At 38.9% G+C, this 12057-nt stretch overlaps 1 protein-coding gene across 4 annotated transcripts in view; it reads right to left on the bottom strand.

Moving 5' to 3' along the window:
* The window catches only part of FCHSD2 (FCH and double SH3 domains 2), a 120309-nt gene that overhangs the window by 49823 nt on the left and 58429 nt on the right, over positions 1 to 12057 (bottom strand). For all 4 annotated transcript variants that reach the window (XM_085078044.1, XM_085078049.1, XM_085078026.1 and 1 more), the window contains exons 4-8: positions 9626 to 9702; positions 8385 to 8529; positions 5431 to 5564; positions 4486 to 4540; positions 3961 to 4089 (exon numbers count right to left, since the gene is read on the bottom strand). In XM_085078044.1, coding sequence (XP_084934170.1) covers positions 3961 to 4089; positions 4486 to 4540; positions 5431 to 5564; positions 8385 to 8529; positions 9626 to 9702 — 540 coding nt within the window. The remainder of the gene's footprint in view (positions 1 to 3960; positions 4090 to 4485; positions 4541 to 5430; positions 5565 to 8384; positions 8530 to 9625; positions 9703 to 12057) is intronic.

Here is a 12057-nt window from a genome sequence, read left to right as displayed (position 1 = left end):
GTGTCCCTGCCCATGGGAGTGGGACTAGATGGGCTTTAAGGTCCCTTCCAATCCAAACTGTTCTGTGATTCTGAAATCTAAGTTTTTGTTCCCTCTTTCTTTCTTTAGATAATCTCAGAACTATTTAAAGTGTCCAGCACACCTGCCTTTTTCTTTTCATGCCAACATTTCCTCATCATAAGTTGCTGTGTAAAGTCATTCCTTGAGGTGGTTGATGAGGGTAACTTACAGAATTAAGAGTAGAGCATTACAAAATGATGATGTTTATAAAAGGATGGGTATCAAAACAGCCCTGAATTGACATTATCTTAGACCTCCTTCTCACCTCAGTTTAAAGTAAAAACCTAAACACCTGGCAGACAACTTATTTGTTGTCAACAACAAAAAAAGGATTTGTGGACTGTACTTTCACACTCAGGTGATGGCAACTCTTCCTAAGCAGCTTGTCAGGAAACTGGCAAAGAATTAAACATTGCCAAGCTTTATTTAGTCTGTGCTTTGGGGGAGTTTTAATTTCACTACAGAGATTGTAATGCAGAGCTCAGGTCTGTGACCTAAGTTGGCCAGATGTAAATTCTGGACATAAAAAGACAGATAAAAAGAAAGGATTTAAATATTTTCTAAATGGAGACCTAGAATGGCTTTACTCCTTATTTAGTGGTGTAACTGGAAAACTAGGATGGCACAGTAGGAACAATTCTTCATTCCATTAAAAATGTTGGAAGCATTTCGTATTTTCAAGCATCCCTGTTTGGCTTTCACAGTTACAAAGACAGCAGAGCCATCACTTTTTCTTCTCTGCATAAAAATGTTGCAAAATAAAGTAACATACTCTAAACCACAGAAAATGAGCAGGAGCTGTGTGTACCAGGAACCCTGGCTATGAAAAGGTCCTTTTGTTGCCTGTGACAGAAAATGAAAGAAGGCCACAAGGTGCATTTGTGATTCACTTGTCACGGGGCAGCACATTCCAGAGCCAGACAGAGGAACAAAGCCAGCAGCAGCTTCCTCTTGGGAGCAGCCCAAGGTGGCTCAGGCCAGCACATGTCATACTTTCCCAACAGTTTGCAAACACCTCGTGCAGGCATAAACCAACATTGTGGCTGCAAAACACCTCCACCCCTCCTTTCTCTTAACACCAGCCTTTCATTATTGGATTTTATTGTTGAAAACCACTCAAGATCCACTGTCCAGCCTGTCAGCAAGACAAGGTGGGCAAGGACTCTGCCTGTGTCCAGCTCAACTCACACAGGATGCCAGGACCACCCTTTGATGTCCACATCCCATAACATTCCATGGTCCTATTTTATAATAAGTAAGTCAGCTTTTAGCCTACTGACATAAAAGGTAATTTAATATAAGGATGGGAAGAGGCAGCCAAATCTCTGAAACATTTGTAGATGTTATATACAGTAATATAGTCAAGGATCAGCTGGAAAGTTTTCATGTGTTTGTTCCATCTCTGAAGATTTTATCATCTTTGGGTAACAACTAGAAAAACAGGCAGTGGGACCAGAATCTGGACAGTTTGAGGAGATACTTGATGTGATTTAGAAATGTGGAGAGCCCTGAGCAGATCAAAGATCAGCTCCAGGACAGCTAAATGGGGAAACACAGACATCACGTGGCACTACAGGAATACCTAAGGACTTACTAATATTGAGATAAAACACATTTTTAGAATATTAATCACAACACATTAGCAAAGATGTTTAGTTTAGATACTACAACTGCATTATAGCATGTAACATATACTGGCTCAAACCAACGCTCAACCTAATGAAACAAGAACTGTGCTGGAAGGGTGGAATATGCTTCCAAAATCCTCCCTTCCCACTGATGTCACCTGGAGATTAGAAACATTTCACAGATGTCTCCATTTCTTTATCTTTCATTCCATTTTCCAGTTCTAGCATCTCTTTCAAAAATGCTAATGGCTATTCAGAGTTCTTTATTCTCTAGGAAGCGATTTTTTCCCCAAGTTACTGCATTTCTATTTTAACATTAATTTCATATGCTCTTTTCTGCCTGGTCAACCAAAATTGGCAAGATCTTGCTCCATCTCTCAGTCATTGTACATTTCCTTATACTGGATGATTCTTCACCTTCAAATGGTCTGCTTTCTTCCAGCTCCTTCTCTATCTGAATTAAATCATTCTGCTAAATAAAATAATCATTTTTTCTGTACTTCATAGAGTGTGGTTCCCCCATGCATTTCAGCAGGAGACAGGAGAAACCAGGACTCTGCCAGCAAATCTCCTTCCATATTACAAAGTGCTGCTTCCATTGTATTTATTTATATATTTAAGCAGTGTCACACTTGAATTTACATTAGAGCTCCTGGATGAAGGAATTGGAGCCCAGTGATGCATTATCCTCGGTTTTCCTGAAGATTTTCCCCCTCTCTCCTAAAATCTCCAGTAGCCACATCAATTTGGGACCTTGCCTTTGACTTGCTCCAGATAATGACCCCATTTTCAGGCCATCTGGGTTTGTTCCCACAGAGTTTAGCTCATGACCAACAGTGCAAGAGACCCAAATTTACAGCTCTTCATTAAAAACACACTTTTGTTTACCAGACAAAGAGATTCAACTGCTATAAATATCTGAGAGATGCAAAAAAATAAACCCTGAGTGTTGTCCTTTCCTTCCAGAGCAATTTGGCTGGATGAAAGCACTTAGGCTTTCAGTGAACCACAACTATTTATATAAAAGGATAAGTTACAAGTTTTTCTCTGTATGGAAGAAAGGTTCAGCTTGAGAGAGGCTTGAAAAAAAATATACCAGGGCTATTTGTTCATTTTTAAAAATTATTACAAACACCCTTTTTGTTTGTTTTGTTGTGAGCATATTCAATTCACTTCTGGAATTGCTTCCAAGTAGGAGCATTAAGTGATGACAGCCAACCACGCATGTAAGTATGGAATTATCATATGTAAGCATCAATTAGTAATTTTATCTCCACCACCACCACAGGGAAATTCTTTATGAGCATTTCCATGCACTAAACATTCAGTCAGCACAAACACTCGTGTTTTACTATCAGAACAGCACAACCACACACACACACAGAGGGAAAAGCAGGAGGATGCCTTTGGTGCTCTCATTTTTTATCTCATGCACTTTTCACATCAACACATCAGTATTTCCTCCTCAAAATGCAAAGGAATGCTGATAACACAGGGATTTGTCATAACTCTATGCTAGTTCTCCAAGAAAGCAATTTAAAATGCAAATGACAGACTTCTGTATCACCCTGCCTGGAAATAGTTTGTAAAGAGGAAATTAAAGTTCAAAAATGTCAACATGTGAAATGCAAACAGATAAAATGTGAATTAGCTGATTTTACAACTTATCTGTAACTCTCTAATTCAAAGCCACAGAAATAGTGAACATTTAATTAATTCTAGGGTGATATTTAAGCAAAAATAACTGTGAGCAATCAAATTTGAACTTTTTAAGTGTGTCATTTCCTCTGAGTTCAAGTATCTACTCCTGCCTTGACCTGGCAAACTGCCACAGGTGAGAACAGGAACACTGATTGCTGTTCCCTAAAATCCATAGTTTGGAAATCAAGATATTTAATAATTCTAGTTCATTAATCACACCATAAAGAAGTGTTCTGATCAGATACAGGAAAAAAAGGATTTTGGAATATGGTACTAAAGAACTAAAAAATCTCCAGTTTCCTTACAACAGGAAAATACAGGGCTTAGTTTGACAAACCTGATTCCTTTATCCAAGGGAGTTTTTCAGAAAATAAGTGAATGATAAAATTAAGGTTACAGTTTAGTTTTGGGACTGAAAGCTGGTTCCAAGTTTTTTAGACATCACTGCAGGCTCTACCTTCCCTCTCATCCATGGCAGCTCACTGGAAAAGTCAAAGCAGGACTCTGTTCCCTCCCTCTGCTTCCCAGATTTTCCCAATTTCCAACGGCAGGCACAATCCAGCCTCCTTACCTTCATGATGTTTACTAGGTCTGTTTGATAGTAGCGATCCTGGTGTGCATTGGCAGCAGCTAAAGTGAGGAGATAGTCATTCCTGGCATGGATAGCCTTGGAATTGCACTCGGATCGGCGAGCTTTTAACTGCAACAAGTTAAAACAGAGCTCATCATGAGAATCTGAATGCCCAAACACACATTAATAGGAAATTAACTGTCTGCATATGTGTTAATACAGAGAAAAATTTAGGGCATTCATTGATTTAAAGTTTTCCTAATGGTGAGGGGATTTCTGGTGCATTTTTCTCTCCTGCACCTGGAATTTCACATGTGGTCTTCAAAGAACAGCTCTAACTCTAATTAGAAAAAAAATTCCTTGTGTATATTCCACACAGAATTCTACACTCTGCCCAAACAGTGCTCTCAGCTCATCCCTCATCCCACCAATTTCCCTTCTAAGCTGTCCCTCTCCTCTGGATTCCAGACAATTTGGGGCATTTGCCTCACAAAATGAGCAGCAAAATCCAAGTTTTATACTTACTTTTACACTTGCCTTCTGCAAGCTTATTCTTGACTGAAAAAGACTAAGTTTGGACCTGGAACAGAAATGAAAACAACAAGTTAAATTATTGCTTTACACCACTTCTGCAAAAGTATTTTTTAGCTGTCTGAAGGATGGTGGTTTATAAAGTAAATAAGAAAACAAAATCAAGTCAATACCTATTTTAATCTGAATAATACTGCAGTGTTATATATGCACCTGCATATTATATATGACCCTGCTCCAAAATTCCCAAGCTCAAATTTTTGGTTGTTTATGTGTACTTGTTTACTTTCTTCAGGTATTGTAAGTAATTTTATTAAAGTTCTTTTCATCATCCCTCAGCAAGTGAAAGACAGAAAAGATCTCCAATGAACCATAATTTCACTCCCTGTGAGAAATTCTGAGTAGCTTCTAAAAACAAAAATTAAAGAAAAAGAAAAAAGGGTGTGGCAAACTCCCATAAGACAGGCCAGACTCCAAAACCAGAACATGTGTTACTTGTTTTCCTGGAAGGAAGGAAATCACCCTCTTTAGGATATCATGGAACGGAAAAAACCTAAAGCCCCAAAACCATATCTTGAAAAATGAAAAACAGTGTCCTGTTGCCTCTCCCCCTCTAAATGGAGTGATACCAATTTTGAGATGTGTGGACAGAAAAGGAAGTCAGGGGGCTTTAATATCAAAAAAGTGCCAGCTGACACACACCTTAGAAAATGCCAAATTAAAGCTGTTACTTGAACTTCCTTCCTAAAGAAACCAACACAAACAAGTTCTAATTTCCTCTCAGGGTGTGCTTGAAACAGCTACAAAAATGTATATAAGCAAAAAGTAAAGAAAACCTGGCACAAGCTCATCCAAAGCCAAATATCAAGTGCAAAACCTAATACAAATGTGCTTTTTGGGGCTGCAATTATTTCTACATATGCCATTATAAAAACATACTTGGCCTCAATATCAGCTTTCTCCCGCACCGCCTGAGCCATCTGTTCAGTCTCAAAATATTTCTTTTTGCCTTTAGCTAAATCTTTGACTGTCTCCTGTAATTCAGCTTGGATCCTTGTCAGCTGGTCCACGCACTGAAAAAAAGCATTCAGGAAACAAAATATTACTTCTTTTTGCATCCAAATAATGTTATCATTGTTTTATTGCTTTTTATGGCATTTTATAGGGAAGGATGCAGTCTTCAAGTCACTCCTGGTCAATTATTCATGCAGGTCTTTTAAAACTGATCAGAATATAAAACCTTCTCTCTTCTTTTCTTTCTGCTGCTGTTTAAACTGTTCAAAATCAATGATAACCCACACATTAAACATAAAAGTTCTGAAAGCTCTGGATGAGGTAATTAGTTGAAGTAATCGGAATACAACTGGGAAAAATCCAAAGGCAATCTACTGGAAGTGATACAAAAAAAAATGATTAATCTTCCCTTCTTTAAAATTTAAAACATGAGGCAAAAGCTGCCACATAAAACACAGAACAAGAGGAAGAATGATTATATTCAGCAATTCTTCAGACACCCTGCCAGCTTAAGAAAAAACCCAACAAACAGGGAAAGGATCTGTGCTAAGCAGGATCTAGGTAAGAAAACCAATGTGAATCATCAATGTCTAGAATTAAAATTCTCTTTAGAAGAGATTACTAAAGACTTTCTTTTACCCAAACTGGATTAAATACACAGGAGGTTGATAGTCCAGTGGATTTCTATTTAATTATACACATCACAGGCTGGATGTGGTCAGTGGAGGCTCCAGCAATACCCAGGGGTGAGTTCAAGGAAACCCATTTGCTTTTGAGTCCCTCAAACACCACCCAAAGGTCTCACCTCTTTTCACATCATCATAACAGCCCTGCCTGCTTTCATTCCAGGTGAAGATCCCTCCAAAACAGCTCAGCTTCTTCATGACACTGATTATTAATGCATGCAGCCTCCTTTAGGAGCACTGCTGTAACCCAACATTGTAACATTGACTTCCCAGTATCCCACTGTTAAAAAATAACACTCAGCCACCTCTAAAAAACAAACTTGCAGCCAACAGGAATTGCTCTTCTCACCACACAATTCTGTTCTCCCTGAAGCTGTTATAAAGCACTGAAAAAACCAGCGAAATTCACACTAAAGCCACTATTTGATGTGTGCAGACCAATAAAGCAAAAGGCTACATAGGGTGCATTCCCTGGAGGCTGGTTTGGGGAGTGGTGGAAGGCAGGATTGGGATTTTGGATGCATGATTGAAACATGAAAGGTAAAAAATCTGTATATAATGGACAGCTGACAAAGACCTAAAAGCCTGTGAGAAGAATGTGGGTTTTGCAACATCAGTGGGGATTTTGATCCCGAAAATCTCCTGCAAGCATCAAAAAATTAAAACATCAAATAACCTCAGTAGTTAAAAAGATCATTTTAGAAGAGTTAAATAATCTTGGTTTGTATCCCTGTAGGATAAAAAATTGTCAGGAACTGAATGCCCCTTTAAGATGGGTATTCCAGCGTAACCTTACAAGTATTTTGCTGACTCTGAATTTTAATTTCGGTAAGCTTTTGTCTGGCTGGAGGTCAGAACAATTATTTCTCTGTCCATTATTTATCTGCTTGGGAATTCAAAGGGAAGGGTGAGATACTGCACTGTGTAAAACAATAAACTGGTTGTGGAGGAAAATTAATATCACCAAGTGGATGATTATTCCATGTTGTAGGAAAAGCATATCACTGTTAGAATATTAGAAGACTGAACCAGAAGTACTGCCCTGATAAATGTAATATTATTAATCATTTAATGTTCTGCTGATTCAAAAGTGCAGGAAAAAAATAACTTCTATGATTTTTAAACATTTCAAGATCCCATTTCTACTGCTGACTCATAAACGCTGAATTATTAACACTTGCAGAAAAATAAGACTATTTACCCAGTAAGAATGATATGAAATTGCCACAGCACTGTTTTGGTAAGTTAATGGAAATAAAATTCCACAGGAAAATCAAACAGCATTTACCGAGTTCATTTTCCCCCTCAGCAAACAGACAATGCACATGTTTCTAAGAGCTGCAGAATAATTTGTTCAGAAACTGGGAGTTCATATTACACAAGTATCTATTTAAACTTGTGACCAAGTATTTTACAAAATCCTACTCTAGAACACACATAACTGGGTCTCTGTTGTCACTTTTTAACAAGCAAAGTTCAAATGTTTGTGGTTTGGGTTGGTTTTTTTTTTTTTTGTCATTCAAGAGACACCTTCCACTGTCCCAGGGTGCTCCAAGCCCCATCCAGCCTGGCCTTGGACACTGCCAGGGATGCAGGGGCAGCTACAGCTTCTCTGGGAAACCTGTGCCAGGGCCTCCCCACACTCATAAATGACTTTCAAATGCAACAAGCAATTAAATTAATATCCAGCTCACTGGAACTACACTATTTTCTCTGCAGGGATAATTACAGATAATTAAACAGATAATTAAAGCAGCTTTTGGAGCACTTCTTTGTGATACTGTTACAGGAGGTGGCTGGACAATCTCCACTCTCCATCGTGGAGACTGCTCAAACCATTCCTTCAGGTTTCAGATGGATCTTTTCTTAAAATCAGAATCTATTCCAACAAAAAACGCTTGCAATTATCACTGCAAACCCAATCCAACCAAATTGCTACAGCACAACGTGAGATTTGCTGCGATGCATTTGACCCACTGAGGAACACATTTTTAAAAGACTCATTTCCAAGCAGTTATAATTTGGGATGACAGCTCAGAATTTTGATCCCTCTCTACCAAGCTGGGTATGTACATCTATAAGATGAACAGCACATCTGTGTTTTAGAAGTGCCACACTAAAAGATTTCTAGAAACCATTTTTTTTCTCCATAAAAATGACAGAAGTTAAAAGGAATTCTTAAAGCACGAATACCTTCTTCAGCTGTTGCTCCTTAAAGCACCGGACACTCCTGGCTGGTTCAGAAATTAAGTTTTTATAGTTCTCACAGATATTGAGTCGGGACTGGGCCACCTGCATGGTGCCTTCTAAAAGTGATTTCCACACGGAGTACATGCTCCTAAAATAATGAAACACAGAGAGGGTGTGGGAAGGAAGAAAGGGAGGTCAGGTGTTCCACTGAAAATTCAGATTCATACAATCTCCTGAACTGCAAGAGACCCACAAGGATCAGAATCCAGCTCTTGGGTTGGTTTATAAAACAGCAGCACACATTTTTCCAAAGACTGCTTTTAAAAATAAATCCAAAGCACAACTCTCTGTGCTGAGCTAGCAAGTATCTCCACTTTTAACAAAAATTGTAATGGAAGTTGTACCAAAAATAAAGTTCCTGTCTCGTGATTCAACTTTTTGCCAAACATTTTGGGTTCAGCACTTGGCAATAGGGAGAGGTTTGGAGAAGACCTCTGGGCACTGTGGGATCTCCTGGCATGGAAGGGAACAAACCACACGGAGGAGGGGCTGGGTGTTATGGGAGTGTTTTATGTACATTTCTGCCTCAACACACAAATGGTGTGAGGGCACTGAAAGCCCCAAACACAAATAGGTCAACCATTTCTTCCTGTTTGAAATAAAACTTGTGAGAACACAAAGAAGACATTAAAACAAAGTATCTGAAAACTTATTCCAAGCATTTAGGAGGTGCTGTTCAAAGGCTTTCAGCAACTAAGTTATTTCTGGTTTCATGTTTTATCCACCTTTCATGTTAATGAAAAAAAGTTTTGTAAACAACTGTCTCTTGCTTTGCCTCCTCCCTGCTGTCAGATTTGATCTTCACAAAGAACAGTCTCTTAAAATGAAATCTGTTCCTGTCTTTTCCTATGAAAAAATCCATACACTTATCCCTCTAACCTTAAAGCTATTTACTAAAATCTATATTCAGATACAAGCATTAATAACCAAACAGATGCAAATTACAGTTGTTGTCTTGTCAAGCTTTTTGTTTCGCCCATCTTCCTAAATATTCAAGTCATAAACATCTATTTAAGACTAATCTCAGGAAAACAAAGCTTCTTTTTTAACTGGCAGTGCTCTACTACAAAGGAAAAAAACAAACCATTAACTACAGAAAAGCTGTGGTTCATTGTTAAGTAAAATAATGACACAAATTGAAATGATAAATACAGCTATTTTGAGATATCCAACTGGCAAATTACCTATAATCACTTCGTTCCTCAGCTCTTATTCCAAGCCAGTCCTTCTTTAAGTATTGGCTAGCCAGCTTCTGAATGCTCTGTTAAAAGAAGGGGAAAAAAAGTTAAAAAAAAAAAAGTAATTAAAATAATATTTCTGCTCTTATGTCAGACAAATGAAAACCCAAAGAAGCAAACAACCTACAGTTCCAGCATATGTAGGGGCAGAATCAGAGGTGGGAATGTTGGAAGGAAAAGGGCTGAACTTGTCCCAGCTGTGAGAGTCCCAGTTTTTATTTGTATTTCACTGAATGAGGACAGGGGTTTCCCAGCACCCAGGAAATATCTGCCCATCTATGAGCCCAAGCTGAAATGCCCAGCTTGGATCATCCAAGGCTGCAGGAGCTCTGCTGCTCCCAGGAGGAGCCCCATTACTCAGAGGATTACACCAGACAAGAGATGGACAAATGCGGCTCATCTTTAATTATTAATGTTAATTGCACCCGCCAGTCTCTGCGTTTCATTTTCCACAGCCTCGGAAAATCAATAACAACATTTTCATATTCAAGGTCAGCAAGCAGCAGGATTTCATTTGTAACCACCCAGGGAAGGGGAGCTGCTGATCCCATTTTCCACCATGTATGCCCTTGGAATTGGGTTCCACCAACTGGAAAACACGATGTACACTCCAGGCTGGGACAGAGGGGCTGGGAAAGGATCTGGGGCAGCCACAGGGGGGTTCAGTTTAGGTATTACAAGAAATTCCTTCCCCACAAGGAAAAGGACAGCCCAGCTGCCCAGGACAGTGGTGGAGAGCCCATCCCTGGAGGGATTTAAAAGCCCTGTGGATGTGGCAGTGCTGGGGGCAATGGCTCGACTCCATGACCTTGAAGATCCTGCTGGCCCTTCCAAAGAACCATCACCACACAAACACCCTCCAGCTCCTGCCTGTTAGTCAACACAGCAAAGAAGTGGAAGAGCTGGGTGAGAAGTCCCTTTCCAGCTAAGAATCAACCCCACAAGAGTATTTTGGAAGAGCCTGGGCTGAGACACCTTCACATCACCTCAACAAGACACATGGCCCAGAGTCATTTATTTCCAGTTTTCATACCATGTTTAAGAGACAACAACCCTTTAATTACTCCTAGAAAAAAATATCAGAAGTAGCTCAAATAGCACAAGATTATATTCATGTCTCACCAGCCCACACAATAGTAAAAATTTATTACCAAACCATTATTTGACTGATGTGCTCACATAGAAAAATTAAATGTTGCTAATAGATCATTAGTAGCAAAGTCATGGTCCCTCATATTTTTTTTTTAAATTCACAAATTCCATTAGATAGCTGTTAAAAAGATCCCAGATAAAAGGAAAAATAACATTTCCTTTAACCCTGGCAGAGCAATTTGGGATGAGATTTGGAGTTTTTTGAGATACCTCCACCTTGTGCTACTTCCATGTTTTCCACCCCTTCTGCCTCAGACTCCACTACAAGATCTGCCTCAAGATGCTGAACAAACATTCACAAACATAAAAAAAGCCCACTGGCAGCTGAGGACAAGCTGTGCCAAAACTAAAGACATAAAAAAAAGTCACAAGAGGGATAAATAAAGCTATACTTGCCCACAGAAATCCTATCACTGATGTCAGCAAATAAACTACAAACCCAGCAGGATTAACCATTTACTGATATTTTCAAATGAAGCTATTGTGACCTATTGTGACAGGTATTGGGGGAGGAAAAAATTTTAAAATACTTGGTGTAATAGTAGCAAAAGGAATTACCACGAGAAAAGGAAAGAGGGAGACATCCCAAATTAAAAGATCGTTGTTTGAAGACTTTTAAAAAGTCATATTAACAATGCTTTTAAAAGCAGTCATAAGGTTTTTATCTGTAATAATAATTGAGAGGTGCTGATGACAGCAGGTGCCCAAAAAAAGTTATTCTTGGTTGCAGAAAGCATGACAGACACAGCTGATGTAACACTGAGTTTTGGGACTACTAATCAGGCAAATTCAGTGCTGCTTTTCATTCAGGTGGTTTCTGTATCTTGCATCATTTTGATCCCTTCTCTTTATCACAGCAGCTTTCTGTCATGATTTTTTAAAATTATTATTTTGCTTGCTAAGTCTTCTTCCGGCAGGCAAACACTCCACAGGGGAGAGATTTTAGCATCTCTTTTTACATGGCGTGTTCTCTGGGCAAAGCAAGGTTACTCCTAATTAAACTGACTTCATGGAAGTGTGGAAGCCACTTTTACTAATCAACAGCTGCAAATTAACACTCTCCATTAGCAGCAACAAAAAGTCGCAGTTTTATTATGTATAAATTCTAATTATCAGACCCATCCATTGCTTATGTGCAAGAGCTTTGCTTTGTTTTACTTTTAAATGGGAACAAAAGCGTTGGCAATGTTGTACCATTGTCATTATCGTGAGGTGCAGGCACTGTG

Source organism: Lichenostomus cassidix, chromosome 1 (assembly GCF_008360975.1).
Source record: "Lichenostomus cassidix isolate B80296 chromosome 1, HeHo_3.0, whole genome shotgun sequence".
NCBI lineage: Eukaryota > Metazoa > Chordata > Aves > Passeriformes > Meliphagidae > Lichenostomus > Lichenostomus cassidix.
This window is presented reverse-complemented; position numbering and strand designations above follow the sequence as displayed.